The following is a 26242-nucleotide window of genomic DNA, read 5'->3' on the forward strand; positions in this document are numbered from 1 at the left end:
CCGAAAAGGAAAAAAAAGAACAAATATCCCAAGGAACACTGCACTGTACTTCTTAACAACACACGCGCTGCAGTATTTTCGCACCCATAACTGGCAGCGACTTTCAGTTTAAATGTCCGCTCCTTACGACAAGTTGAAAAAGAGAGTGGTGGAGAGAGGGACAGAGTGATATACATTATCTCTACATGCTTATGATAAACCCCTTCCTTCAAGCCGCTCGGGGTAGCCGCTCGGTCTGTGGCGCCTTGCGCAGGTCCCCCGGTAGGAGGTTCGAGTACTCTCGAGTGTGTGTGTGTGTGTGTGTGTGTGTGTGTGTGTGTGGGCCTTGGTGTAAGTTAGTTTAAGTTAGATTGAGTAGTGTGCAAGCCTAGGGACAGGTGACCTTAGCAGTTTGGTCCCGTAGGAACGTACCACAAATTTCCAGATTTTTTCTTCCCTCAAAAATATTTCTCTTCTTTATACCTCCTCTGTGTTACCACAGATGACGTGCCATTGATCTCATTTGTACTAAGAGTGCAGTACACGCCAGGCGCCTACTCGTTTCCACCGCCCTGGGTGGAATACATAAGTTCTAATAAGTGTCCAGCAACCTGCAGTCTTCTATACTTGTTGCCCCCCGTCCAGAAAACAGCACGTAGGTCATGAATCCGCTATCTTGAGGCTGTAATAAACTCTTGTTGTTTTAGAAATAATTAAATTTTCATTTAGTCTGTTTATACGTGATGCCACTCGCTTTTTATTAGCGGAACACGAGAAATTGCACAATTATATTCCACTTTAGAGTCACAAATAATTTCTATTCTCCAGCAAATTAATGAACTTCGTATTTTCTGTAATTACTATCACACCGTTCTCAACTACGTGTCCATATAACGATACATTACTAATAAAGTCTTGACACTGACTGCAGTCCGCTGCTCGTGATCTAGTGACGCCGGCACGGTAACTCAGCGTGTTCGGTCAGAGGGTTAGCTGCCCTCTCTAATAAAAAAAACTGAGTTAATGCATCAACGACGAACCGAGACGGGTGTCTCGCGACGTCCACTCCGAGCAGATAAAACGAACAAAAAGAGGTAAAAAAGTGGCTAGCGTTGCTACCTGTGGATCACGAGGTCCCGGGTTCCATTCCCGGCCGGGGACTCAGTGTTTGTGCTGTCGTCATAATTTCATGATCATCATTCGTGAGAGTGGCTGTATTGGACTCTTGTAAACATTCGGTTGAGCACCCCACAAACCAAACATCATCATCATTAACACTGACTGCGACGAACATCATGTCTGTCCTCTGATGCTAACCCACCAGCTTCCATATTAACAAACTAGACATCTACATCTACATGATTACTCTGCAATTCACATTTAAGTGCTTGGCAGAGGGTTCATCGAACCACAATCATACTATCTCTCTACCATTCCACTCCCGAACAGTGCACGGGAAAAACGAACACCTAAACCTTTCTGTTCGAGCTCTGATTTCTCTTATTTTATTTTGATGATCATTCCTACCTATGTAAGTTGGGCTCAACAAAATATTTTCGCATTTGGAAGAGAAAGTTGGTGACTGAAATTTCGTAAATAGATCTCGCCGCGACAAAAAACGTCTTTGCTTTAATGACTTCCATCCCAACTCGCGTATCATATCTGCCACACTCTCTCCCCTATTGCGTGATAATACAAAACAAGCTGCCCTTTTTTGCACCCTTTCGATGTCCTCCGTCAATCCCACCTGGTAAGGATCCCACACCGCGCAGCAATATTCTAACAGAGGACGAACGAGTGTAGTGTAAGCTGTCTCTTTAGTGGACTTGTTGCATCTTCTAAGTGTCCTGCCAATGAAACGCAACCTTTGGCTCGCCTTCCCCACAATATTATCTATGTGGTCTTTCCAACTGAAGTGTTCGTAATTTTAACAAAAAATGGTTCAAATGGCTCTGAACACTATGGGACTTAACATCTAAGGTCATCAGTCCCCTAGAACTTAGAACTTCTTAAACCTAACTAACCTAAGAACATCACACACACCCATGCCCGAGGCAGGATTCTAACCTGCGACCGTAGCGATCGCGCGGTTCCAAACTGTAGCGCTTAGAACCGCTCGGCGTAATTTTAACACCCGGTACTTAGTTGAATTGACAGCCTTGAGAATTGTACTATTTATCGAGTAATCGAATTCCAACGGATTTCTTTTGGAACTAATGTGGATCACCTCACACTTTTCGTTATTTAGCGTCAACTGCCACCTGCCACACCATACAGCCATCTTTTCCAAATCGCTTTGCAACTGCTACTGGTCTTCGGATGACCTTACTTGACGGTAAATTACAGGATCACCTGCGAACAACCTAAGAGAACTGCTCAGATTGTCACCCAGGTCATTTATATAGAGCAGGAACAGCAGAGGTCCCAGGACGTTCCCTGGGGAACACCTGATATCACTTCAGTTTTACTCGATGATTTGCCGTCTATTACTACGAGCTGAGACCTTCCTGACAGGAAATCACGAATCCAGTCGCACAACTGAGACGATACCCCATAGGCCCGCAGCTTGATTAGAAGTCGCTTGTGAGGAACGGTGTCAAAAGCTTTCCGGAAATCCAGAAACACAGAATCAACCTGAGATCCCCTGTCGATAGCGGCCATTACTTCGTGCGAATAAAGAGCTAGCTGCGTTGCACAAGAACGATGTTTTCTGAAACCATGCTGATTACGTATCAATAGATCGTTCCCTTCGAGGTGATTCATAATGTTTGAATACAGTATATGCTCCAATACCCTACTGCAAGATTAAGGAAAGGCAAACCTACGTTTCTAGCATTTGTAGACTTAGAGAAAGCTTTTGACAATGTGGACTGGAATACTCTCTTCCAAATTCTAAAGGTGGCAGGGGTAAAATACAGGGAGCGAAAGGCTATTTACAATTTGTACAGAAACCAGATGGCAGTTATAAGAGTCGAGGGACATGAAAGGGAAGCAGTGGTTGGGAAGGGAGTAAGACAGGGTTGTAGCCTCTCCCCGATGTTGTTCAATCTGTATATTGAGCAAGGAGTAAAGGAAACAAAAGAAAAATTCGGAGTAGGTATTAAAATTCATGGAGAAGAAATAAAAACTTTGAGGTTTGCCGATGACATTGTAATTCTGTCAGAGACAGCAAAGGACTTGGAAGAGCAGTTGAACGGAATGGATGGTGTCTTGAAGGGAGGATATAAGATGAACATCAACAAAAGCAAAACGAGGATAATGGAATGTAGTCGAGTTAAGTCGGGTGATGCTGAGGGAATTAGATTAGGAAATGAAGCACTTAAAGTAGTAAAGGAGTTTTGCTATTTGGGGAGCAAAATAACTGATGATGGTCGAAGTAGAGAGGATATAAAATGTAGGCTGGCAATGGCAAGGAAAGCGTTTCTGAAGAAGAGAAATTTGTTAACATACAGTATTGATTTAAGCTTGCACAGGATAGAGTAGCATGGAGAGCTGCATCAAACCAGTCTCGGGACTGAAGACCACAACAACAACAACCCTACTGCAAACCGACGTCAATGATATAGATCTGTAGTTCGATGGATTACTCTTACTACCCTTCTTAAACACGGTTGCGACCTGCGCAAATTTCCAATCTGTAGGTACAGATCTATCGGTGAGCGAGCGGTTGAATATGATTGCTAAGTAGGGAGCTATTGTATCAGCGTAATCTGAAAGGAACCTAATCGGTATACAATCTGACATTACAAATCAAGTCGTAACTGATAACGCGATGCACAACACGTCCATCCTCTGTGACTGCCGAACCAGCTCTGATCTTACACTTCGCGAGCCATCCAAGTGAAGCGCGATCCGAAGATCCCCGTAGAGCTTCGTCTGCCTTTTCGTTTAGCAATTTGCTGATTATTCTACTGGTTATTAATACTTGCGAAGTATTGGAATGATAGCACGCTATTGAGAGATGCTTCAATTTGAAATGCAAGTTATTACGGCATTTAGTTTGTCTAATATTAATGCCAGAAGATTATCATTTTGGCGCGCGACTACCGAACGCAGTATCCAATCGAAGAGAAGGACCACAATTTAGGCAGTCTCTCTCACAATACCGGTACATAACAAACCATCTGTCATCGGTACCTCACACTACATTAAGTCATCTTATAACTGCTGCCTTCTTAACTACTTTAAAAAAGAGCTTCTAGTAGCTGAATATGATGGCTACAAAGCCAGAAATATTACATTCTCACTGTGTACAGGAGTTGCGTATTATGTACGAGTGCAGTCTGTGGCCTATGAACGTCGACGTCTGAAAGTTTGCGTCTGAACGTGAGTCGTGCACGGGCAGCCAAAGTGGTTAAGGCGAACGCTCGCATGAAGTTGGAAATCAGGGTTCGAGTCCCGGTCTGGCACACATTTTCATTTTCGTCGTTCCATTATGTAGCTGATACGGATTTGCAATTGCGACTACATTTCATGCAACAGAACGGTAATCAGACGATGTTTGGATCGAGTCCCTAGGCGGAATTCTCTTTTAATTTTCAGTCTTTATGTTAAGCTGGAAAGAAAGCGAAATAGTACTCGAAGTATTGTATTAATGTTTTCATAAAAAGTATGAAATGGAAACACAAAAGGAAATTTCGAATTCCGAATAAATTTCCAGGAAGGGATTGTGTGGCGTACACAGGAACTTCGTATATAAAATCAGATACTTTTATTAATGTACATTTGATGATTTATACGTGCTGGGGTGATGTTCATCGTAAAAGTAGTGGAGGTAGTAACTTTCGCGGTATCTTGCACACGTTATGCACGCCACATTTTTGTAATTACACGGTTGTGTTAAAGTTTCTACAGAAAAACGAACTTGGTTTACGTTCATAACGGATTTTTTCTTGTATTGATCCATGCTACCAGTTCCCAAAATAAGGAAAGGAAAGGACTTGCAGTAGAAGAGATTTGTTTCACAGTGTCGAAGATGAAAAATTGCTCATAGCTCTTAAGGTATGCATTTTCGACCCTATGTGTACCGAGACTTTTTTGCTTCTGGTATCGTGTACTTTCAACTGTATGCATTTGCGTCATTACTTATGATACACCCTGTAAGGACTGAATAACATCGGGGATAGCCTCCAACCATTTCTCACTCCCTTTCCAACCACTGTTTCCTTTCATGCCCTTCGACTCTTATAACTGCCATCTGGTTTCTCTACTCCTTCCACCTTTCTGCTTTCCATTCTTTGCTTAGAGCTGGGTTTTGTGTGGTACAGTGTAAAAAACCTTCCGGAAATCCAGAAATACAGAAATCAACAGCAACACTCTCTGTATTTGACCACTGCCATCTTCAGAATTTGAAACAGAGCATTCCAGTCAACATTGTCAAAAGCTTTCTCTAAGTCTACATATCTAGAAACGTAGGTTTGCCTTTCCTTAATCTTTCTTCTAAGATAAGTCGTAAGGTCAGTATTGCCTCACGTGTTCCAACATTTCTACGGAATCCAAACTGATCTTCCCCGAGGTCGGCTTCTACCAGTTTTTCCATTCGTCTGTAAATAATTCGTGTTAGTATTTTGCACTTGTGACTTATTAAACTGGTAGTTCGGTAATTTTTACATCTGTCAACGCCTGCTTTCTTTGGGATTGGAATTATTATATTCTTCTTGAAGTCTGAGGTTATTTCGCCTGTCTAGTACATCTCGCTCACCAGATGGTAGAGTTTTGTCATAGCTGGCTCTCCCAAGGCTATCAGTCGTTCTAATGGAATGTTGTCTACACCCGGAGCCTTGTTTCGACTGAAGTCTTTCAATGCCCTGTCAAACTCTTCACGCAGTATCATATCTCCCGTTTTATCTTCATCTACATCCTCTTCCATTTCCATAATATTGTCCTCAAGTACATCGCCCTTGTATAGACCCTCTATATACTCCTTCCACCTTTCTGCTTTCCATTCTTTGCTTAGAGCTGGGTTTTGTGTGGTACAGTGTAAAAAACCTTCCGGAAATCCAGAAATACAGAAATCAACAGCACTCAACACTTCATGTGAATAAAGAGCTAGTTGTGTTTCACAGGAACAATGTTTTCTAAACCCATATTGACTGTATGTCAATAGACGGTTTTCTTCGAGGTAATTCATAATGTTCGAACACAATATATGCTCTAAAATCCTGCTGCACATCGACGTTAACGATATGGGCCTGTAATGTAGTGGATTATTCCTACTACCTTTCTTGAATATTAGTGTGACCTGTGCAACTTTCCAGCCTTTGGGTACGGATCTTTCGTCGAGAGAACGGTTGTATATGATTGTTAAGTATAGAGCTAATGCATCAGAATACTCCGAAAGGAACGTAATTGCTATACAGTCTGTACCAGAAGACTTGCTTTTATTAAGTTATTTAAGTTGTTTCACTTCTCCGAGGATATTTGCTTCTACGTTACTCATGTTGGCAGCTGTTCTCGATTCGAATTCTGGAATATTTACTTCGTCTTCTTTTGTGAAGGCATTTCGGAAGGCTATGTTTAGTAACTGCGCTTTGGCAGCACTGTCTTTGATTGTGTCTCCATTGCTATCGCGGAGAGAAGGGATTGATTGTTTCTTGCCGCTAACGTACTTCACATACGACCAGAATCTTTTTGGATTTTCTGCCAGGTTTCGGGAAAAGTTTCGTTGTGGAAACTGTTACAAGCATCTCACAATGAAGTAGACGCAAAATCTGAGCTTCTGTAAAGCATCGCCAATCTTGGGGATTTTACGTCTGTTTAAATTTGGCATGTTTGTTTCGTTGTTTCTGCTACAGTGTACTAACCCGTCTTGTGTACCAAGGAAGATCAGCTCCGTCGTTTGTTAATTTAAAAAATGGCTCTGAGCACTATGGGACTTAACATCTTAGGTCATCAGTCCCCTAGAACTGAGAACTACTTAAACCTAACTAACCTAAGGACACCACACACATCCGTGCCCGAGGCAGGATTCGAACCTGCGACCGTAGCAGTCTCGCGGTTCCGGACTGTAGCGCCTAGACCCGCACGGCCACCGAGGCCGGCTTGTTAATTTATTTGGTATAAATCTCTCAATTGCTGCCAATACTATTTCTTTGAATTCAAGTCACATTTGGTCTATACTTATATTATTAATGTGGAATGAGTGGAGATTGTCTCTCAGGAAGGCGTCAAGTAAATTTTTATCTGTTTTTTTGAATAGGTATATTTTTCGCTTCTTTTTCAAGAATTTGGGATTACAATATTAAATCTCGCTACGACAACCCTGTGTTCACTAATCTCTGTATCGGTTTTCATGCTCGGTATTATCTCAGGATTATTTGTTGCTAAGAGGTCAAGTGTGTTTCCACAACCGTTTACTATTCGCGTGGGGTAATGAACTAACTGCTCGAAATAATTTTCAGAGAATGCGTTTAACACAATTTAGAATAATATTTTATGCGTACCTCCGGAATTAAACATGTATTTTCGCCAACATATCAAGGGAAAATGATCTGTCGTTAAGTTCACATGTGCTAAAGTTTGTGTATGGACCTGTTCATGAGTTCTAAAGGCTGGCTGCGTTATTTGTGGGTTAGATCAAATGGATCTAAGCACTATGGGACATAGCATCTGAGGTCATCAGAACTACTTAAACCTATCTAACCTAAGGACATCACACACATCCATGCCCGAGGCAGGATTCGAACCTGCGACCGTAGCAGCCGCTTGGTTCCGGACTGAAGCGCCTAGAACCGCTTGGACTAGATCTTTCGTTCACAGATTCATTGTCCGCGACAACTGAATAATTATCCCGGCAAGCGTGAGGTAAATCATTTACTTGCTCGCTAACACCTTCGACCTGCTTGCAAAATTCTTGGAAACGTCTAGCAGGTTCTTGATTGGCTAAATCTCTGTCTGACACAACATCCTTTACCACAGACTGAACCTTTTGTTCAACAGCACTAATCACTTGTGTGTCTTGATCACCTAACCACTGTTGGAAAACGTCTGTAAATTGTTCCGTTTGTTGTCCTTTTATGATGTCACGCTGAGCGCGGATCACATTAGTCACTGCTTGGCTCAGCAACAGTATTCGACAGCTCATCTTGACCTAATTTCAAATTTTCGAATTCCAATTTTAAAGTATTAAATGCGTCTGTCAAATGCTGATGTAGATCTCGGAACTGACGAAATTCAGTTCAAAACTGGCTCTGAGCACTATGGGACTTAACTTCTGAGGTTATCAGTCCCCTAGAACTTAGAACTACTTAAACCTAACTAATCTAAGGACATGACATACATCCATGCCCGAGGCAGGCTTAGAACCTGCGACCGTAGCGGTCGCGCGGTTCCAGACTGTAGCGCCTAGAACCGCTCGGGCACTCCGGCCGGCACGAAATTCAGTCCAGAACTCGTGTGTGCATTAGAAATCTAGTTAACTGCAGTGTTGAGTGCAGCTTCCGACCCTACTACTTGATTCTCCAATGCAGTATTAGTTGCCTGCAATTCGGTTTTTAATTCAGTCTGACAGTTTTGAAAATGTGTTTCAGATTCAGTTTTTAGCGCTGTATGACTAACTCCAATTCAATTCTCAGCTTTGTTTGACTATTCTGCAACTCTGTTCTTAATTCCGTTTTTAATTCTGTTGACATTTGTTCAGTACGCGCTAACAGTAACGTAAACGGATCAGCAACCTCTTCCACATATGCCTACGGAACGTTTTGTTCGTTCTGTTCTGCTAATTTACCTTGCTGTCTTGTTCTGAACATAAAATTATTAACATATTGCACAGATCGTGTGACATAGTTTATACTGCTTAAATTAATGGCAATTAGGTCCTCAACAATACTATGCTGCAAAAACGTGTTTGGCTGTTACGTAACAGTACGCCAGAAACAATCTAATAACGCTTACGTAGCGATAACGTTGCACAGATAGTTGACACAAATAAATTTTGGTACTAACTACGTCTAATCTACAAAATGGAAAGTGCCTATCTACCACTAATTCCTCCCTATAACACTCGTAGAAAAGTCAGCAGAATTAGAGATGAAAATGTTCACCTACTTTTCGTAGGTGGACAGCTGTTACAATTCTTTGCTCTCCAGCTTTCTGTTATGTACACCTCTCCATCAATAGTACTCGTAAAATCATACATGAAAAAGAAATACAATATTAGTTCCTTATAACTGTACTACATACAATATTTGCAAAATACAATACGTTATAATGTTCGTGTTTCTGTGAAGACTCAAGTCGTGTCCTGTCTGTGGGCGACAATTGTTAGATTTATTTTATTTGTTTTGGTGTTTCATGTTGTGTTAGAGTATTATTTGGACGAGATTTTGGTTTGCACTATTGGCTTTCAGGTGATGTACTGTTAACTAAACTCATCGATTGCTTTATATGTACAGTGATGAAATCTTGGGTAAAGCGCTGTTAACGCTGTTTAATTATCAGTTCTTTAGTCTTTAAACAATCGCCGTGTGATTGCAGGTTCGTTCGCCACATCTGCAGCGTCTCTCCAAATGGCCGTCAATGTAGATCTCTGTAACTTTCTTAATATTTATGAGAATGCATTTGTAGAAGAATAATTAATTTCGAATCTCACCTATTAATCATGTCAGATGAGCTCTTTTATTTCTTCTGTTGCAATACACTATATCTATAGAGCTGTAGTAGTTTCAAGATAATCTTGAGAACAATATTCCGAAGAACAGTAAACAAAATAATTAACATTCCAGATAACAACAAAAATTATACATAAATCAGAGATGATAGTATTGTTCATATCTCTCTGTAAGGTTATAGCGTCTTTGAGTCTTACATACATCGCACATATTAAATTGTCACATTATATCACATACCTCAAGTTTCTTCGTTAGTTCATGAAACGGACCGAAATATTTCTTGTTATTACACTCCTCCAGCGATTTAACAATGAAGTCTATGGCTGCCTTCAGTACAGTAGCCTCGCACTACGGTTTTGACTAGGTGAGAGGTCAAGTTACTGTAGCTTCCGTTTTCCAGTCTCCTGTTCCCGTTTCCCATAATATATAGCCTTCGAAGAAGTGTAGGTAACACAATTATGAAGCGATGAAAAATTTCGTGTACTGACATTACTAAAAATTTTACTACGAAACAATATTGAACTGCTAAGTACTTTCGTCATACTATCTAAATAAACGGTTAAAATGAAAGGTGGTACCACAGAATGTTTGGTACGAATGAAATTGTCTCTTTTGATTGCAGTTGACCAGTTATCATACATTTCTTAAACAGGAGGAAATATGAACTTTGTTCTTATCGGTGCAATTACTGACACCACGGTTTCTTTTTCTGCTCACAAGAGTTCAGTAACAGCACGCTGCTTGTAACGTTAGTCGTATGTAGACGCCATTTTGACGCTGTACTACGGCTCTGCCATCTGCCAGAACGGTTCGAAACTTCACCAGCCCATTGAGCAAACATGAAATGTGAGGACATTTGTCTATATACATTAATGGCTTTAAAAAAATGTGGGTAATTACTTATTGAAGACCCTCGTCATTTATGTGCGATAGCATATTGTGGGGCTAGCATAGCTTCCTAAGCAGAGTTCTCGTAGTAGCCTCCGTTGGGAGTAATGTTCATTGAAAATCACACGATGTCGACGAACTCACCCGGTCACTTTTTTCTTTTTTTCTCTATTGTTGTTTCATACCAGTATATGTTCATGGTCGACAGGGCACTGGCAATGAATGAGCGTGCCAGTATTCAGTCACAAATTTTACTTTGTTAGCTTTAGAAGCGCGAAAATAAAAATGAAGAAGTATTTGATAATATGATGGCGTACGTTGTTTTTGATGTATGGGACTCCTGTTAACATCCGGCTACGAATTTTGATAGCCTAACGTAACTATCCGATTGTCAAATACATTAAAAATCATTATTTGACATTCGCAAAAATCATAATTGTAATTTTTGTAGGTGATTAAACTGGAACAGCAAGGCAATGCTCTCCATTAAGATTCCAAATTTCCTCGGATGGCAGTTGGAAAGAAATTAAATTTATGTACTTAGCTTCTAATGTTGAATAAGTAGGTCCAGGGTACGTAGATGTTCATTAACAAGCCAACAACTTTTTGTGCATAATCTTCTTTTTATTAATTCGCAGTTTCGTACATTCTTTATGTTTAATTTTTCTCTAAAATCCATGAAAATACTAATAAAACCTATTTCTATAACCAACTTTGAACTAACGCTCCTTTGGCGTATAAATAAATACGTAACAGCGAAATTTGACAAATTAGTTGTATGAAATTTACATTAACAAACTTGTAATGAAAAGTTGCGAGTTTACGAACATTCAAGTATAACATTAAGTTGCACATAAAGAAAGAAAATGTCTGACAAATTGAATTTTGTCAGTTTCTGCTTTTCTGTATGAAATTTGACAAAATAGGGTCTGTAAGCGATTACATCCATCAAACTTTAAATTACTTTTTAGATACATGATGATTTCAATTGCTAACATTTTCACATGTTGTATTCTTGAGCTCAATTGCTTTCTTATTACATTATGGAATATGCTAATAAACGGAACTAACATTGTGTCGTTTTTTAAACCTTTTTTAACATTAAAGCTACATAAAATTAAATGAATAACATAAATATATATAACGTTCTTTCGAATTTGGAAATATTTACATACTCTTGCATAATTAAATAACGAATGACAAAATGCTAACTATAGTTACGTTTACAATGCTCACTACCACGTATCGTATAATACCTTAAATATGGGTACCGTATTCTACATTATGTGCTTCTCGGTCTGTTGTATTAAATAGAAGTCGCATTTATGGTGGAGTTATGCGTTGAAGGAAGTTGTATGTGTGAAATTTAAAACTTTCCCGGCGTATTAAATTTCGGGTGATTTTTCGGATGTCTGCAACTTTAAGCAATGATATTTCGGCAAAGAGTTTTCTGGAAATCTTCAGTTATACACCAGACAGTGAGTTCAGCTTTTATTGTGTGGAAGTGAGGGCTGGGTGAGATGGACAGTTGAAGGATATCAGTGATAGGATGAGTACGTTGAAGCGGTGGTATTCGCTATTTTCGTCCTGGTGGGTCGCGTACACTGGAACGTAACGGTAGGATGTTAAACTAGGGTTGCAGATGAACTGTGCTTGATAGCGGGGAAATGTTACGTTGAGATGGAAGAGAGACTGGGCTGCTAGGAGTATTTCTTAAAGGGTGCGGCGACGTTGGGGGGGATGGATATTTCACAGGACTGTTTTGATGAAGCGCACTGTCTTCGACATGTGTTTTTAAAGCACTGTTGAATCACAGCTGTACTCGCTATCTTCTCTGCAACAACCAACTGCTTGTGAATGACTACAATCCAATATACTGCTAACTCAATAATTTGTTCACCTTTATAAATGACGATGTATCCCACAACACATTTTGACTTACTATCATAGTAATTTCGATTCCGTAGTACTTCCGACTTTTCTGGTTTTCTTGTACTATGGTACATAATCTGTGAGACTCACAATAATGAAAATGATGTATGTTACAGTAATAATAACAAGAATATCAAGCAGACATTGTCGAATTTAGATCACGCAGCTAAGATTAAAAACAGAGCATAAAGTTACCTCTGGATGTGCAATGCATGGAGTTAAAACCGCAGAAACGAATGCATGTATTGTATTCTCATGAGGAGACATTATTCTTTAGTTCAAAGCTGACACTTCTCTGGAAAGATAAGAGTTTACATACCGCTTTCGCCTCTGAAGTTTTGACCAGGTATGTTTTTGTGCGGCTATTGAACGTATCAGTGACTTGAATAACGAAACAGATACAGACAGTATGTTTTTGTAAACATGTATTAAGCAGTTCTTAGAACACTGTAAAATCAATGTCAGAACCAAGTTCGGCGTGCTATGCGAATAAGATTAGTTGTGCGAACTTGTTTATAATACATTCAAAAGTACGTCTAAATACAAATCATTCAATGACAAAAACGTATGATATAAAGATGTTCCGAAACCTGCGTGATTAGTACAGTTAGGTCAGCCTGTTTGCCGCTACTGATTGTTGGATACCACAAAGGCAACAATATTTCAACACATTGATGTAGGTTAATACAATCTTACCTTTGTATGTTAAATTATAAATGTTACGTACAATCCATGGAACATTCATACTGTAAGACTTTCAGTATGAGAATAATATCATGTAATGTTATGCTCGAGAGGGAGGCAAGTGTACTTGTAACAAATCAAAACCAGAACACAATGTGTACCTCTTACATCTAGTATTATTTTTTTTTTTCGTGGAGTAATTCAAAAGTAAGAATGAATAATTGCGTGAAAAATACTTCCAAAATAAAATACTATCGTTCCAGGCACAGACTTCGCCTGTTTGCGCTGTAAACCACGTCTCCGTAAAACGAACACAGAAACCATCCGTAAAAGCTACTGACTGTAATCAGGATCATCACAAGGAAGTGTTTTTAGTGTTTCACTGTGTTAAACAGAGTAGGTTTGTCCCTCGTAAGTTGTGAATGTACGTGAAGGTGGTTCAGAATCCACAGCTATTACTGGCGAACGACGGTCAGCATGATTTTAGACAAGAAAAGAGTCGATGTATACTCGTGAGCGATAACATAACTGTATACTATATATGATTATCAGGTACACTTAATTTTAAGGAAAGAATATCATCAAAGTATTCGTCAGGTAGTTTAACGAACATACACCAAGATTTTTACCATACAAGAACTTCTGTAAATAATATTTAGCAACAAAATTCTGGATAATTAAGTGAACTTGTAAAGCAGTTATTGTATGGTCACATTGCCTCATTTTGATGCGCTCGCAGAACTGATACTAAGTGCAGTTTCTGGATCAAAACGTAAACAGAATATCGGAATATATTCCCTGCTACAGTCAGCATTGCTCTGCTAAAGGATGTTACGAATATGGATTCCAAACTGAAACACCGAAATTAAATGTACGTCCTATCCGCCGGCTGTAGCGAATGACAGACACAGTTCTCCAACACACAGAGGTCACCCATAGCACCCCGTCCATTGAGAGAGCAATACGGCTCACGGTGTGACAGCCATTCGCCAAGAAAGACAACTGTTATTCCCAATAATAATTAACTGTCAATCATGAATACTGCAAGTACACCAATTTTACAATATGATAGAGTAAGTTTCCTTTAATTTACGTCTGTAGTCACAAACTTTTTGTTAACAGAAAGTTTGTGACCATAGACTTAAATTAAAGGAAACTTATTGTTTGTACGGGTCGCTGTCTTCTACATCTACATCTACATTTATACTCCGCAAGCCACCAAACGGTGTGTGGCGGAGGGCACTTCCCGTGCCACTGTCATTACCTCCCTTTCCTGTTCCAGTCGCGTATGGTTCGCGGGAAGAACGACTGTCTGAAAGCCTCCGTGCGCGCTCTAATCTCTCTAATTTTACATTCGTGATCTCCTCGGGAGGTATAAGTAGGGGGAAGCAATATATTCGATACCTCATCCAGAAATGCACCCTCTCTAAACCTGGCGAGCAAGCTACACCGCGATGCAGAGCGCCTCTCTTGCAGTGTCTGCACACTTGAGTTTGTTAAACATCTCCGTAACGCTATCACGGTTACCAAATAACCCTGTGACGAAACGCGCCGCTCTTCTTTGGATCTTCTCTATCTCCTGCGTCAACCCGATCTGGTACGGATCCCACACTGATGAGCAATACTCAAGTATAGGTCGAACGAGTGTTTTGTAAGCCACCTCCTTTGTTGATGGACTACATTTTCTAAGGACTCTCCCAATGAATCTCAACCTGGCACCCGCCTTACCAACAATTAATTTTATATGATAATTCCACTTCAAATCGTTCCGCACGCATACTCCCAGATATTTTACAGAAGTAACTGCTACCAGTGTTTGTTCCGCTATCATATAATCATACAATAAAGGATCCTTCTTTCTACGTATTCGCAATACATTACATTTGTCTATGTTAAGCGAATGAGAGACACAGTTCTCCAACACACAGAGGTCACCCATAGCACCCCGTCCATTGAGAGAGCAATACGGCTCACGGTGTGACAGCCATTCGCCAAGAAAGACAACTGTTATTCCCAATAAAAATTAACTGTCAATCATGAATACGCAATAGTGTCGCAGCTTGGGAATATGATAGAGTATTGAACATAGTGTTGTCGTCAAATCCTTATTTCTATTTGTAAAATGTTATTCGTAACATTTGTCAACAGTCTCGTATTATTTAACAGCTTCTAGACCTCGGAGAAGCCTTTGAGCTTGGTACTGCATTCTCGTCATCATTCATGAGCCGTCTCAGTGGTCAGTACCTGCCTATCGCACTGGGTGGGCAAAATAAAACTGGCATGGAAAATACTTCATACATCTTGAGATAGTCAACCCTGCTTACATCATCCACCCTGGATGCAGATGATGTAAGGTGGGTTTGCTGTCTTAAGGTGTATAAAATATTTTCCATGCCTGTTTTGTTTCATTTGGTAAGAGCTACGAAGCTCATTACACTTGCGGTCATCTGAATTACAGTCATCTGTTGCGTCGGATGCGGGTCGCTCTTGATGCCATTGTAGTTAGAATACGACAGGGATGTCGCCGTACCGTTGTGTGTCACACGGAACATATTGCTTGCAGCAGACAGATTTTAATTCACTATAAGAAGGAAAGTCATACTGTATGACTGGCTGGTAGATACTAAGGGATAGATTTAGCTGCCTAATTTGAAACGTTTTCAACCTTCACGACATTACCATCGTTCCCATAAGAAGTGTGTCAGTTATGTCTTCGGTAAAGTTGTTAAATGTGGGTGACTGATTACTACTCATGGAGTTTTAGTGGAATTTGTAGAATTCAAAACAGTCTTTGACCGCTAAATTTTTCCCTCATTTTATGGCTGAATTCCGTTTGCGTGACCACCATGAGATAGACCTGTCTTCTTTTCTCGATCTTCTGACGGTGCGTATCCTCGCAAAAAAAATCTTGTTTTTTTTTTGTTCCATATACCCTTTAGAAAGATAAAAATACCTGCTGATTATCATATAGGTCGAAAATTTTCATAAAATGAAAGAATAAAAAATTCAGGTAAAAGACTACGGTGTTTTCTTCGACTCTACATATTTTGGACACTGGTTGCCGTGCATGATTATATCACATTTCATCAAGAGTTTTAGTGACTTTTTTGCTCTTATGAGGATGGCAGAAGGAAAGCAGAGGGTGCCGGCGCACAGCCTACTTCTCTCCTATAGTACTAAGGAAGCGTCCGAGCTCAGTGTCCATACCTTACAGAAGATCATCATGAATGTCAGCTTCAGTTACTAGGCAAGACACTGTGGGTAGGTTTGAAAAGTAATCCAGGACATTGGCACTAAGTCTGGTGATCGAGAACTTATGGCGCCACCTACTTTCCCATCACCAGCCAAAAAATGGCAATGAATACTTTTTCCACTACCAAGGTTGGGTTGGGTTGTTGTGGGGGAGGAGACCAGACAGCGAGGTCATCGGTCTCATCGGATTAGGGAAGGACGGGAAAGGAAGTTGGCCGTGCCCTTTCAAAGGAACCATCCCGGCATTTGCCTGGAGCGATTTAGGGAAATTACGGAAAACCTATATGAGGATGGCCGGACGCGGGATTGAACCGTCGTCCTCCCGAATGCGAGTCCAGTGTGCTAACCACTGCGACACCTCGCTCGGTCTCCACTACCAGGCTTTGGGCTGGTAACCTCGAAGTCGATCACCATCGCACGCGTGTGCGATAGCAGGCTTGATAAAAATATGGATCCACCTACATGGTTCGACTACACTACAGAAGTTTCACCAGCCAGCACTCAGTATTCCCCACACAGTTCCGATCTCTCACCATGCGATTTCCATAACGTGGAAGACATGAAGAGAGAAATTCGTGGCCGTCGATGTGCTTTGGGTGAAAAGGTGGACGCCTGGGTACGGTCGTGATTCCGTAGGCAACTGCAAACATTTTTCCATTAAGATACTGACCACCTTGTGTCACAGTGGGATAAATGTATTAAGAGTTATGGTGACTACTTTTGAAATAATAAACGGTTTACTTCCTTTTTTCCGTCTCGTTTCCGTTTTTCTGCCGTTACACAGGGCGAACATTAACAAAACCGACAAACTACAGGGACGGATTCCTGACCTGAAATGGACGAAAAATGGTCTTATGAACATCACTACGACCGGAAGTGCATAGCTGCTACAGTAGGTAGTTCCTCTAACTGTGTGTTCCTCGTGTGTTGGAGGCTGAGTGACTGACGCAGCGTGCTGTAAGCAGCAGAATGGTCCAAGATGGGGTTTGTGTACGGCCAAGCAGAAGGAAACTGTCAAGAGGCAGCTCGGCTATACCAAAACAAGTATCCTCACAGACTCCAACCACATTACACATTTCAAGCCCTTTTTGGGCGTTTGTGTGATCATCGGTCCTTTCAGACAGAAGAACGTGCAGAAAGGCTGCGATATTGAGACGAACCGCGAAAGTTGGAAAGGACTCGGAGGCCCTTTAGCATGCTATGCTGGAGCACCAGACTTCCCATAGATTTTTACGTCTGGGGGCATCTGAAAAGCGCTGTGTATGCTGAACCGATTGCTGGTGTGCAGACCCTTCATCGGCGGTCCACGACGCCTGTGTCGCTATTTAGAAGGCGATCGGAACATGGGAAAGAGCGCCGCAATCCATGATGCGACGTATGGACACATGCACTGCATCCAATGGAGGCCACTTTGAATACGTGTTGTGACACAGACGCGATGTAGCTCTGTACTGTGTTCCGGGACGATCTGCTGACGTTTCGCGCACGCTTCCCATTTCTGGACAGACGTCCATAGGACCTTATATCCGTCATTTCCAGTCAGGAGTCCGTCCCTGCATTTTATCGGTTTTATTAATGTTCACTCTTATTCGTGTATTACTCGTCTTTGCCTATAGATTGCTCCTAATTCTCTCGCAATTTCGAACATTTTACACTATTTTACATTGTCGAAAGCTTTTTCCTGGTCTATAAATCCTATGAATGTGTTTTTATTTTTTTGAGCCCAGGCTTCCACTATCAGTCGCAACGTCAAAACTGCCCCTCTAGAGCCTATGGTCTTAAGGCTGAAGGAGAATCACGTTGCTTCTCAAACAGGATACTGAGTTTCCAGAATGAGATTTTCACTCTGCAGCGGAGTGTGCGCTGATATGAAACTTCCTGGCAGATTAAAACTGTGTGCCGGACGGAGACTCAAACGCGGGCAGAAGTAAAGCTGTGAGGACGGGGCGTGAGTCGTGCTTGGGTAGCTCAGTTGGTAGAGCACATGCCCGCGTAAGGCAAAGGTCCCGAGTTCGAGTCTCGGTCCGGCACACAGTTTTAATCTGCCAGGAAGCTTCAGGATACTGAGTCTTCCGACCGTAATTGTGGACAGGACTGACACCGATTTGTTGCGAGAAAATAAGCTAAATTGTTTAAATATGAGTCTCTCAGATCTGTTACGTATGTGCGTGGCTGTATAGTGTCACCTGACAACAGATAAAGTAATTTTTAACAAAACATCGTTACAAAATGGTTCAAATGGCTCTGAGCACTATGGGACTTAACATCTGTGGTCATCAGTCCCCTAGAACTTAGAACTACTTAAACCTAACTAACCTAAGGACGTCACAAACATCCATGCCCGAGGCAGGATTCGAACCTGCGACCGTAGCAGTCACGCGGTTCCGGACTGAGCGCCTAGAACCGCTAGACCACCGCGGTCGGCTAAACATCGTTACAGTAGCGCTGGTTCTGCGCTACTCTGGTTGTCCAGCGCTGCTCCACTGTGACTGTAGGTTGTTGTTGTTGTTGTTGTTGCAGAGCTCCCGGGCTGCAGAAGCAGAGCAGTGGTACCGGCGCGCCCTGCGTTTAGCCCCGGACGACGCGTCTGTTCTGCTCCACTATGGTGAGTACACACTCCCACACACCTCAACTCACTGTCGTCTGTTCCAACTCGCTAGTCTCTAATGACTAAGCCGCAAGTCGTACGCAGCCAGCTGTCTATTTAGAAGTCATTTGAACATATGTGTGATCAAATAAACCGAGAATTTGGTTCACTTCACGTCGATTTTCAGTGCAATTAAAAAATGCACCGTAATGCTGTTTTAATACAGCTGCCGCGTAAGTAATTTCTAGGTGGTCACTATAGACTTCATCTTTTCCGAAACGTCTGACAGGAAATCATTTGAATGGCCGTCTTAAAACAGGCAGGTCTGAATTATCGCTTATTTCCTGATTTGTTAAATGTCATGTCCACACAAATCTAAAAATGACAGTAAAGAACAATAACTTATTCGTTTTATAAATGTAGAAAAGATAATCTTTGCGAATCAATATTTTTTGTTATTTCGTATAAGTGTCTCATAATTAAGGCGCAACATTTTATAAAATTTACTAAAATTACCAGACAGTCTTAATAGCGTCCAAAAATACATGTAGTATGGCGGCACGGAATGGCCATCTGACACATAATCATTTGAATGAGTACCTTAGAACAGGCAGTTCCATTTTACCTGATTTGTAATCCGACTCTGATAAAGGATTACATGAAACCCATTCTGATGCTGCTTCGGATGTTCTGATGATGGTAAATGTTGGTTAAGTGTGTAAAACATTTATGTGATTGCGTCAGTGCAAATGCTAAACGCGCAAACTAAAAAGTCAGTGATTGTCTCCCTACAAGGCGTCGTTCTTTACAAAAAGAGAAACCATTGGATTAAAAGTTTTCTCTTACATAAATGAGATAAGCACAATACCGGAAACCATAAAAGGTAGCAAGTAAAACAGAACATAATTAATGTAAACATGGAACAATACCGAGGAAGGTATTATGATCCCCTGCTCGTTTGGAAAATTTGTGTTTTATTTTAACTGATTTTGATACTGGCTCGATCCCCACAAGTACCGATGCTTTTAGACAATTAACTGCCTTTGTCGCCTCTTTTCATGGAGAAGAAAATCTTGTAGAACAACTTATTTTCAATTCTGATCTCATGCTAGAAGATGAGAATATAAAATTCTGTTCTGAAAAAAAAGAAGGAAAGAAAGAAACAGAGAAATCCCAGACATGGAATTATTTTTACGTTATAATTTATTTTTTGTTTCGAGCACGAAAGGTGAACGCGGAATGGACTCATACAATTGTATATAAGCTTTACTTTGATTACTACCGGCAGTGACTCTGCAACGACTGTTCAGCGAACATTGCGGTGTATGGGCCTCTGCGGCGGCCGCCCGGTTCGTGCCTCCATGCTGACTGCTTTCCGACGGCGACGAAGGCTGGAACTTGCACCCCAGTACCGCAGCTCGGCGTCCACTGAGTGACGGCAGGTGGCATTTTCAGATGAATCGCGTTTCAAGCTCTATCGGACAGGTGGATATTGGTGCGTACGGCTGAAACGTCTGAAAGCAAACACCCTTCATGTTTTTTAGTCTGGGGAATGTTTTCGTGGCATCCCTTGTGTGATCTCGTCATTCTGGAAGGCACAACGAATCAACACAAGTACGCATCTAACCTTGGATACCATATTGCCCCTAGATGCAGTTTATTTTACTGCGGCACATAGCAGGACAATGCAACGTGTCACAGTTCGCAGTGTACGACCGTAGTTCGAAAAGAAGTACTGTGAGGCTACCGTATTCCCCTGGGCACCGAAATCTCCGGATTTAAACCCAATCGCGGATCTGTGAGGCCACCTCGACCTGGCTGTAGGTGACATGGATCCTCAACCGAGAAAGCTAGCGCAGCTGACCACGACACAGCAGTCGGCAGGCTTTACATCCCTGTCGGTATCTTCCACAACCTCGCTGACTCTCTTCTTATGTGTCTCACAGCGGTCCGCGCCGCGAAGTGGGAACATTAATGTGACTGCACAGTGTACCTTGAGCTGATGAACGTGAACTTTTTGTCTTTAGTGGCGTCTTTGTCTTCGTGAAGGTTCAGACAAATAGACACCCAGAAAGTAAATTAAATCCTTACTCTACACATCGTGGATAACACTGTCTTTAAAATAATAAGTAAACACATGAGCCTTGGTATATTCGTGGCGCTAAATAATACTGAGATACCACAAATGGTAATGGTAGGAATAGTGACTGCGAATAATGGTATTCTGCACGGCCGTGAAGGATCGGGTAACTATCGGGCTGGTAACCATTTTCTGTCTCAGATACATGTACGCAAACACTCGGAAGTCTTCCTGGCAGATTAAAACTGTGTGTCGGACCGAGACTCGAACTCGGGACCTTTGTCTTTCACGGGCAAGTGCTCTACCACTTGCCCGCGAAAGGCAAAGGTGAGTTCGAGTCTCGGTCCGGCACAAAGTTTTAACCTGCCAGGAAGTGTCATATCAGCGCACATTCAGCTGCAGAGCGAAAATGTCACTCGGAAGTTGTTACCTCACTTGAACACGGGATCTACACCAGACGCGTACAAGTGGGGTACGCAGATACCTTCCCAGGGGGTCTGGTGGAGCCATGACTATCGTCTGACCACTAAACTGCGCCAAAATTGCCAAAGCCAGAATAAGAATGCCAACCCCGTAGCAAAACAGGGAAAGAGGAACCTCTCTCGCACTCATCAAACTTCACAGACGTTCTCCTATACATCTTGCGGGATTATCACTCCCGGAAGAAAGCATATCGCGGGGATATGGCTTAAAGCAACCTAGAAGACTCCTTCCGAAACGAAGTAAAGCTGGCATAAATTTTGTAATATATTCTTTATTTGACAAATCAACGACACTCAGTTATTTTAAAATAGGAAAAGTGCCAGATTCTAGTCTAGGTAACAATGACTGAGGTTAATACCAATATGAGAGAGCAGTAATTTTACATAACTAGCGCTGTTATTCAAGTTTCTTTGATCCGTTTCACTGGGTATGCCTTACAATAGCTCTAAGCTGGTATGTTATGAAGAATCTTATAGACTGTCGATGTTGCTAAGACGTCGAAGTCGGCATCAGCGACAGTACTCCCATTAGCTCTAGTTATTTTGAGAAACTCCGGTTATTTGGATGCTATTATGGGGCAGGGTCATTATTTTACGTGGGGGAATTTAACTCGTCTACCCACGTATGTTGCTCCCACTGTGTCTCATAATATATGACTTGGCTTCACATAGACCAATTTCTCGTCTTGCACGAGATACAAACTTCCATTTTGTATCCTGTCAGGCACTGGAGTGGTCAGTGCGCAGACTCTCGTAACAAGGCAACACCGAGAGGCGTTGCTACCATTTAGGTTTGCTCTTTTACAAATGTAAAAATACCTAACGTTTCCCTGCTGGCAGTGGCCAAGTGTAATGATAGCTTACACAAAATTGCGAAGATTGTTTGTAATCCGTTTTACAGTACACACATTACATACGTATTACATACGAATTTACATACATCACATACGAATATACGAATTTCATAACTGATGAACTTTCGGAATTACAGGGGAACGAAGTTTTTACTAGTGCAAAATTACATAATATTTATGGAGAATATTTAACAAATAATAATATCTCACCTGGACTGTAGTTTTACAAAAATATTACTTCCCTTAGAAACGAGATTTTATTGTGAAATTCCCACATTATTTCATCGGAGAAACTGACCGACATCTTCAGGTGTGACGAACACACTGCTGAGCTGTGACTTAAGCATCCTGTAACAGTGTAGGTCGAAAACGCACAGGCATGAAGGCAGAAAATTTGGTAGCCATTAGCGAAGATTTCTTGATCCGTTGTGGGAAGGTCAGCTACGCCACTTGTCGAACGATGAACCAAGAACTCTTGGGCAGAGAAATTAGAACTCATACGAATGTTTACCGTCAAATTATTATTCTTCCCACGCACTATTTGCGAATGGGGCAGGGAAGGGCAAAAAATGACATACGGTCCATGGCGATATACTAGTGTTGTTGACAACGCAACTGGAACTGCTTCCGCCATGCTTAACTCTAACCTACCTTCTTTTTTCTTGGTGCAGATGCCTAATGTCGTTCAAAACTGATTTAGAAGTCTCTTTTGGGGCAAAACTGCATTGTTCCAGTGTCCTACAATGGCGGCTGTAAAGAGTATTGCTCTTTAAAAGTGCATAACGATCAAGAGTATTTTTCAGAGAATTTCAAACTGGTCCTGTAAACTCGATAGAAACTGACACTTGCTCGATGTTTTTAATCGGATTAACACTCACGATCTCGCGGTATTGCTTTCGTGTACATAGCTGGACTCTTTCCCGGTTTAACCTTATTCCCAAAAGGCTCGGGATAAAATCCACCTCCCACACATCCTACGACTGCGACTTCAGTCGTATTTTCATCACTTGTCTCTTATACGAGAAGTTACCAGCCAGCAAAATTCTCATGAAAAACGCATGAAAGCTCTTCGGACGTTCTGTAAAAGTTCTTGCAGAGGCACGCTTTAGAAAATACAGCTCAAGCCACATTGTCTCAGAAACGTAGCTCTAAGTTAAACAAAGGAAATACACAAAAACTCGTATTCATGCAGCGTACTATAGGGACAGTATTTTGCTTAAGATTACCAAAGCAAGTAGTCCAGTCATGTTCCTAAAAATCCTTCAAAATTCCCCCTAGTAATATCGCTTTGTAGATACCATACTACGTGATATCTGCTTTATGGGAGAACTGAGGAGGAAAGGCTACGGTAAGAATGGGAATTAACAAAAGTAGTTATAATTTCTTCAGTGCTTCGCGTAGCAATCTTTTTGTGCCTCGGTCAGTAGTTCAAATGGTTCAAATGGCTCTGAGCACTATGGGACTTAACTTCTGAGGTCATCAGTCCCCTAGAACTAAGAACTGCTTAAACCTAACTAACCTAAGGACATCACAAACATCCATGCCCGAGGCAGGATTCGAACCTGCGACCATAGCGGTCGCGCGGTTCCAGACTGTAGCGCCTAGAACCGCTCGGCCACTGCGGCCGGCGGTCAGTAGTTCACTGACTTGCAATTAATCAATTTTTTGGGAAAGATAATGCTGACTACACCAGCGATAAGCACTCTTTTCGATGCCTAGTATTTCTTTGAAGCATCTCAGTGGTCTTCTGTTGTATTCCTTTCGTCAGTTTCAAAAAATAGTTGCTGATGCTCCCTTTGAAGATCTCAATAACCAATGGTTCTTTCAGTGTATCGCCACAGTCTCCTGAATTTCTGCCATTGCTTCAGTTCTAATCTACAGTTCATTACAAATAAATTATGGCCAGAGCCCACATCTGCTCCTAGAAATGCTATGTTCCGGAATCTCTGTCTTCTCCAGGTCTTTTCTCGTATAGAACCGTCTTTCCATATTTTTAAATCAAGTGTTAGCAACAGTTAAAATGTACCCTGTGGAAAATTCTCTCTCATTCCTTTATCCCAGACCATATTCTCGTATGATTTTTCTTTCTCGTTCCTTTCCTGTTATAGGATGTCATTCTTCCATCATAATTCAGTCTTCGTTTCCCTTCATGAAATGAATTATTTCTCGAATTTTATTGTACATCATTTCAATTCCTTCGTCATCTACTGACCTAGTAAGTATATAAACATTTACTGGAGTGGTACATCTTATAGCAGTGTCTGTCCTGGAAATGGTGATGTGTTCAGCATCCCGTTGATATTAGCTGACCCGCATTACTATTTTCTTATTCATTATTTGAGTACACCTGTTCCTGCACTACAGGTATTTGATTTTGTGTTGATAATCATGTACTCGCATGCCACAGCACTTTACTAAATCCCAACTTCAACGTACCTACCAGATTAAGTATACATTCTTAGAGTAAACAGCCTTTTTCGTTGACTGCAGTTTCATAGCATCGTACCAATGAACAGAAGTTTACCGCGTACTTTACTATGATTGCACCAGTGTCTCGTCTCATTAGATATCTCCAATCATTGTAATTCCCATGTATTTTTATGCGTCGACGGATTAGAGCACCGATTCACTGACATTATAGTCATACGATGCTAGTTTCGTGATTTTTGTGAAATGCACAGTTTATGCTTCTGAAGATTTCAAGCCGGCTGCTGTGGCCGAGCGGTTCTAGGTGCTTCATTCCGGAACCGCGCTGCTGCTACGGTCGCAGATTCGAATCCTGCCTCGGGCATGGATGTATGTGACGTCCTTAGGTTAGTTGCGTTTAAGTCTTTCTAAGTCTAGGGGACTGATGACCTCAGATGTCCCATAGTGCTTGGAGCTATATATGAACATTTCAAGCTATCTGCCTCTCTTTAATTCTCTTCTAATCTTCTCTGTGTCGGGATATTTTTGCAGCATTTTACACACAGCATTTCATTGTAGATAACATCACCTTTTACAAAAACTGAAGTTACTGTTTACATTATCTTCCAGGACATTAATATAGTACCAGTGGAAAAATGTTCCTACCCGAAAACAAAAACAAAAAAAAAACGAATATGTCCCTGTTTGTTTAAAAGTTTCTGACTGAAAAGTGGGGCACCAGATGCCTTATTCTGCCTTCATCAGCCCCTTTAAAAAATTTCCAAAAATTTTGGCATGTGAAGATATTCGGGCTTTTTTTTTTTTAAACAAGCAACTCATCTCAAACACCCACAACCTCCCCTAAGTGAAACTCACTGACTCCCAATAGTCCATCGCTATAAATCGCTTATACCATCCACTCCCCGCTGCCCTTACTCACTCAATCATTCAGCACAACTTACTGTCATTACCTCCTTGTGTCTCTCTGTTATTGTCTCCTGTGTAACAGCCACACACCTCCTCGACCTGTCTGGTTACTAGTCTCCTCTCACTGCCACTGTCTCCTTTTTGCTCTTTCTTACAGCTAATATCTCATTCAACCGGCCGAGGTGGCCGAGCGGTTCTAGGCGCTTCAGTCCGGAACCACGTGGCTGCTACGGTCGCAGGTTCGAATCCTGCCTCGTGCATGGCTGTGTGTGATGTCCTTAGGTTAGTTAGGTTTACGTAGTTCTACGTCTAGTGGACTGATGACCTCAGATGTTGAGTCCCATAGTGCTTAGAGCCATTCCAACTACTTTTTTAATATCTCATTCATTCCTTCCTACTGCTGTTCCGTCACTATCCCTCTCTTCTTCACTGTCATTATCATAGATAGTAGGCATAATCTCACATTACCACTCGCTCTCATCCACTTCCACTTTTTGTCTCTCTACTAGTTCTCCCCTCCCCCGCCCCCCTCCTCCCCCGCCGAACCCCTCCCACGGTGCTGT

At 41.5% G+C, this 26242-nt stretch overlaps 1 protein-coding gene across 1 annotated transcript in view; it reads left to right on the forward strand.

Annotated features, from left to right (window-relative positions):
• Positions 1–26242, forward strand: part of LOC124622820 (protein O-mannosyl-transferase TMTC2-like) — a 902746-nt gene that overhangs the window by 553599 nt on the left and 322905 nt on the right. Inside the window, exon 13 of the mRNA XM_047148612.1 lies at positions 18864–18948. Within this exon, the coding sequence (XP_047004568.1) occupies positions 18864–18948 (85 nt within the window). The remainder of the gene's footprint in view (positions 1–18863; positions 18949–26242) is intronic.

The sequence above is a fragment of the Schistocerca americana genome, chromosome 7 (genome assembly GCF_021461395.2).
Source record: "Schistocerca americana isolate TAMUIC-IGC-003095 chromosome 7, iqSchAmer2.1, whole genome shotgun sequence".
Taxonomy (NCBI): Eukaryota; Metazoa; Arthropoda; class Insecta; order Orthoptera; family Acrididae; genus Schistocerca; species Schistocerca americana.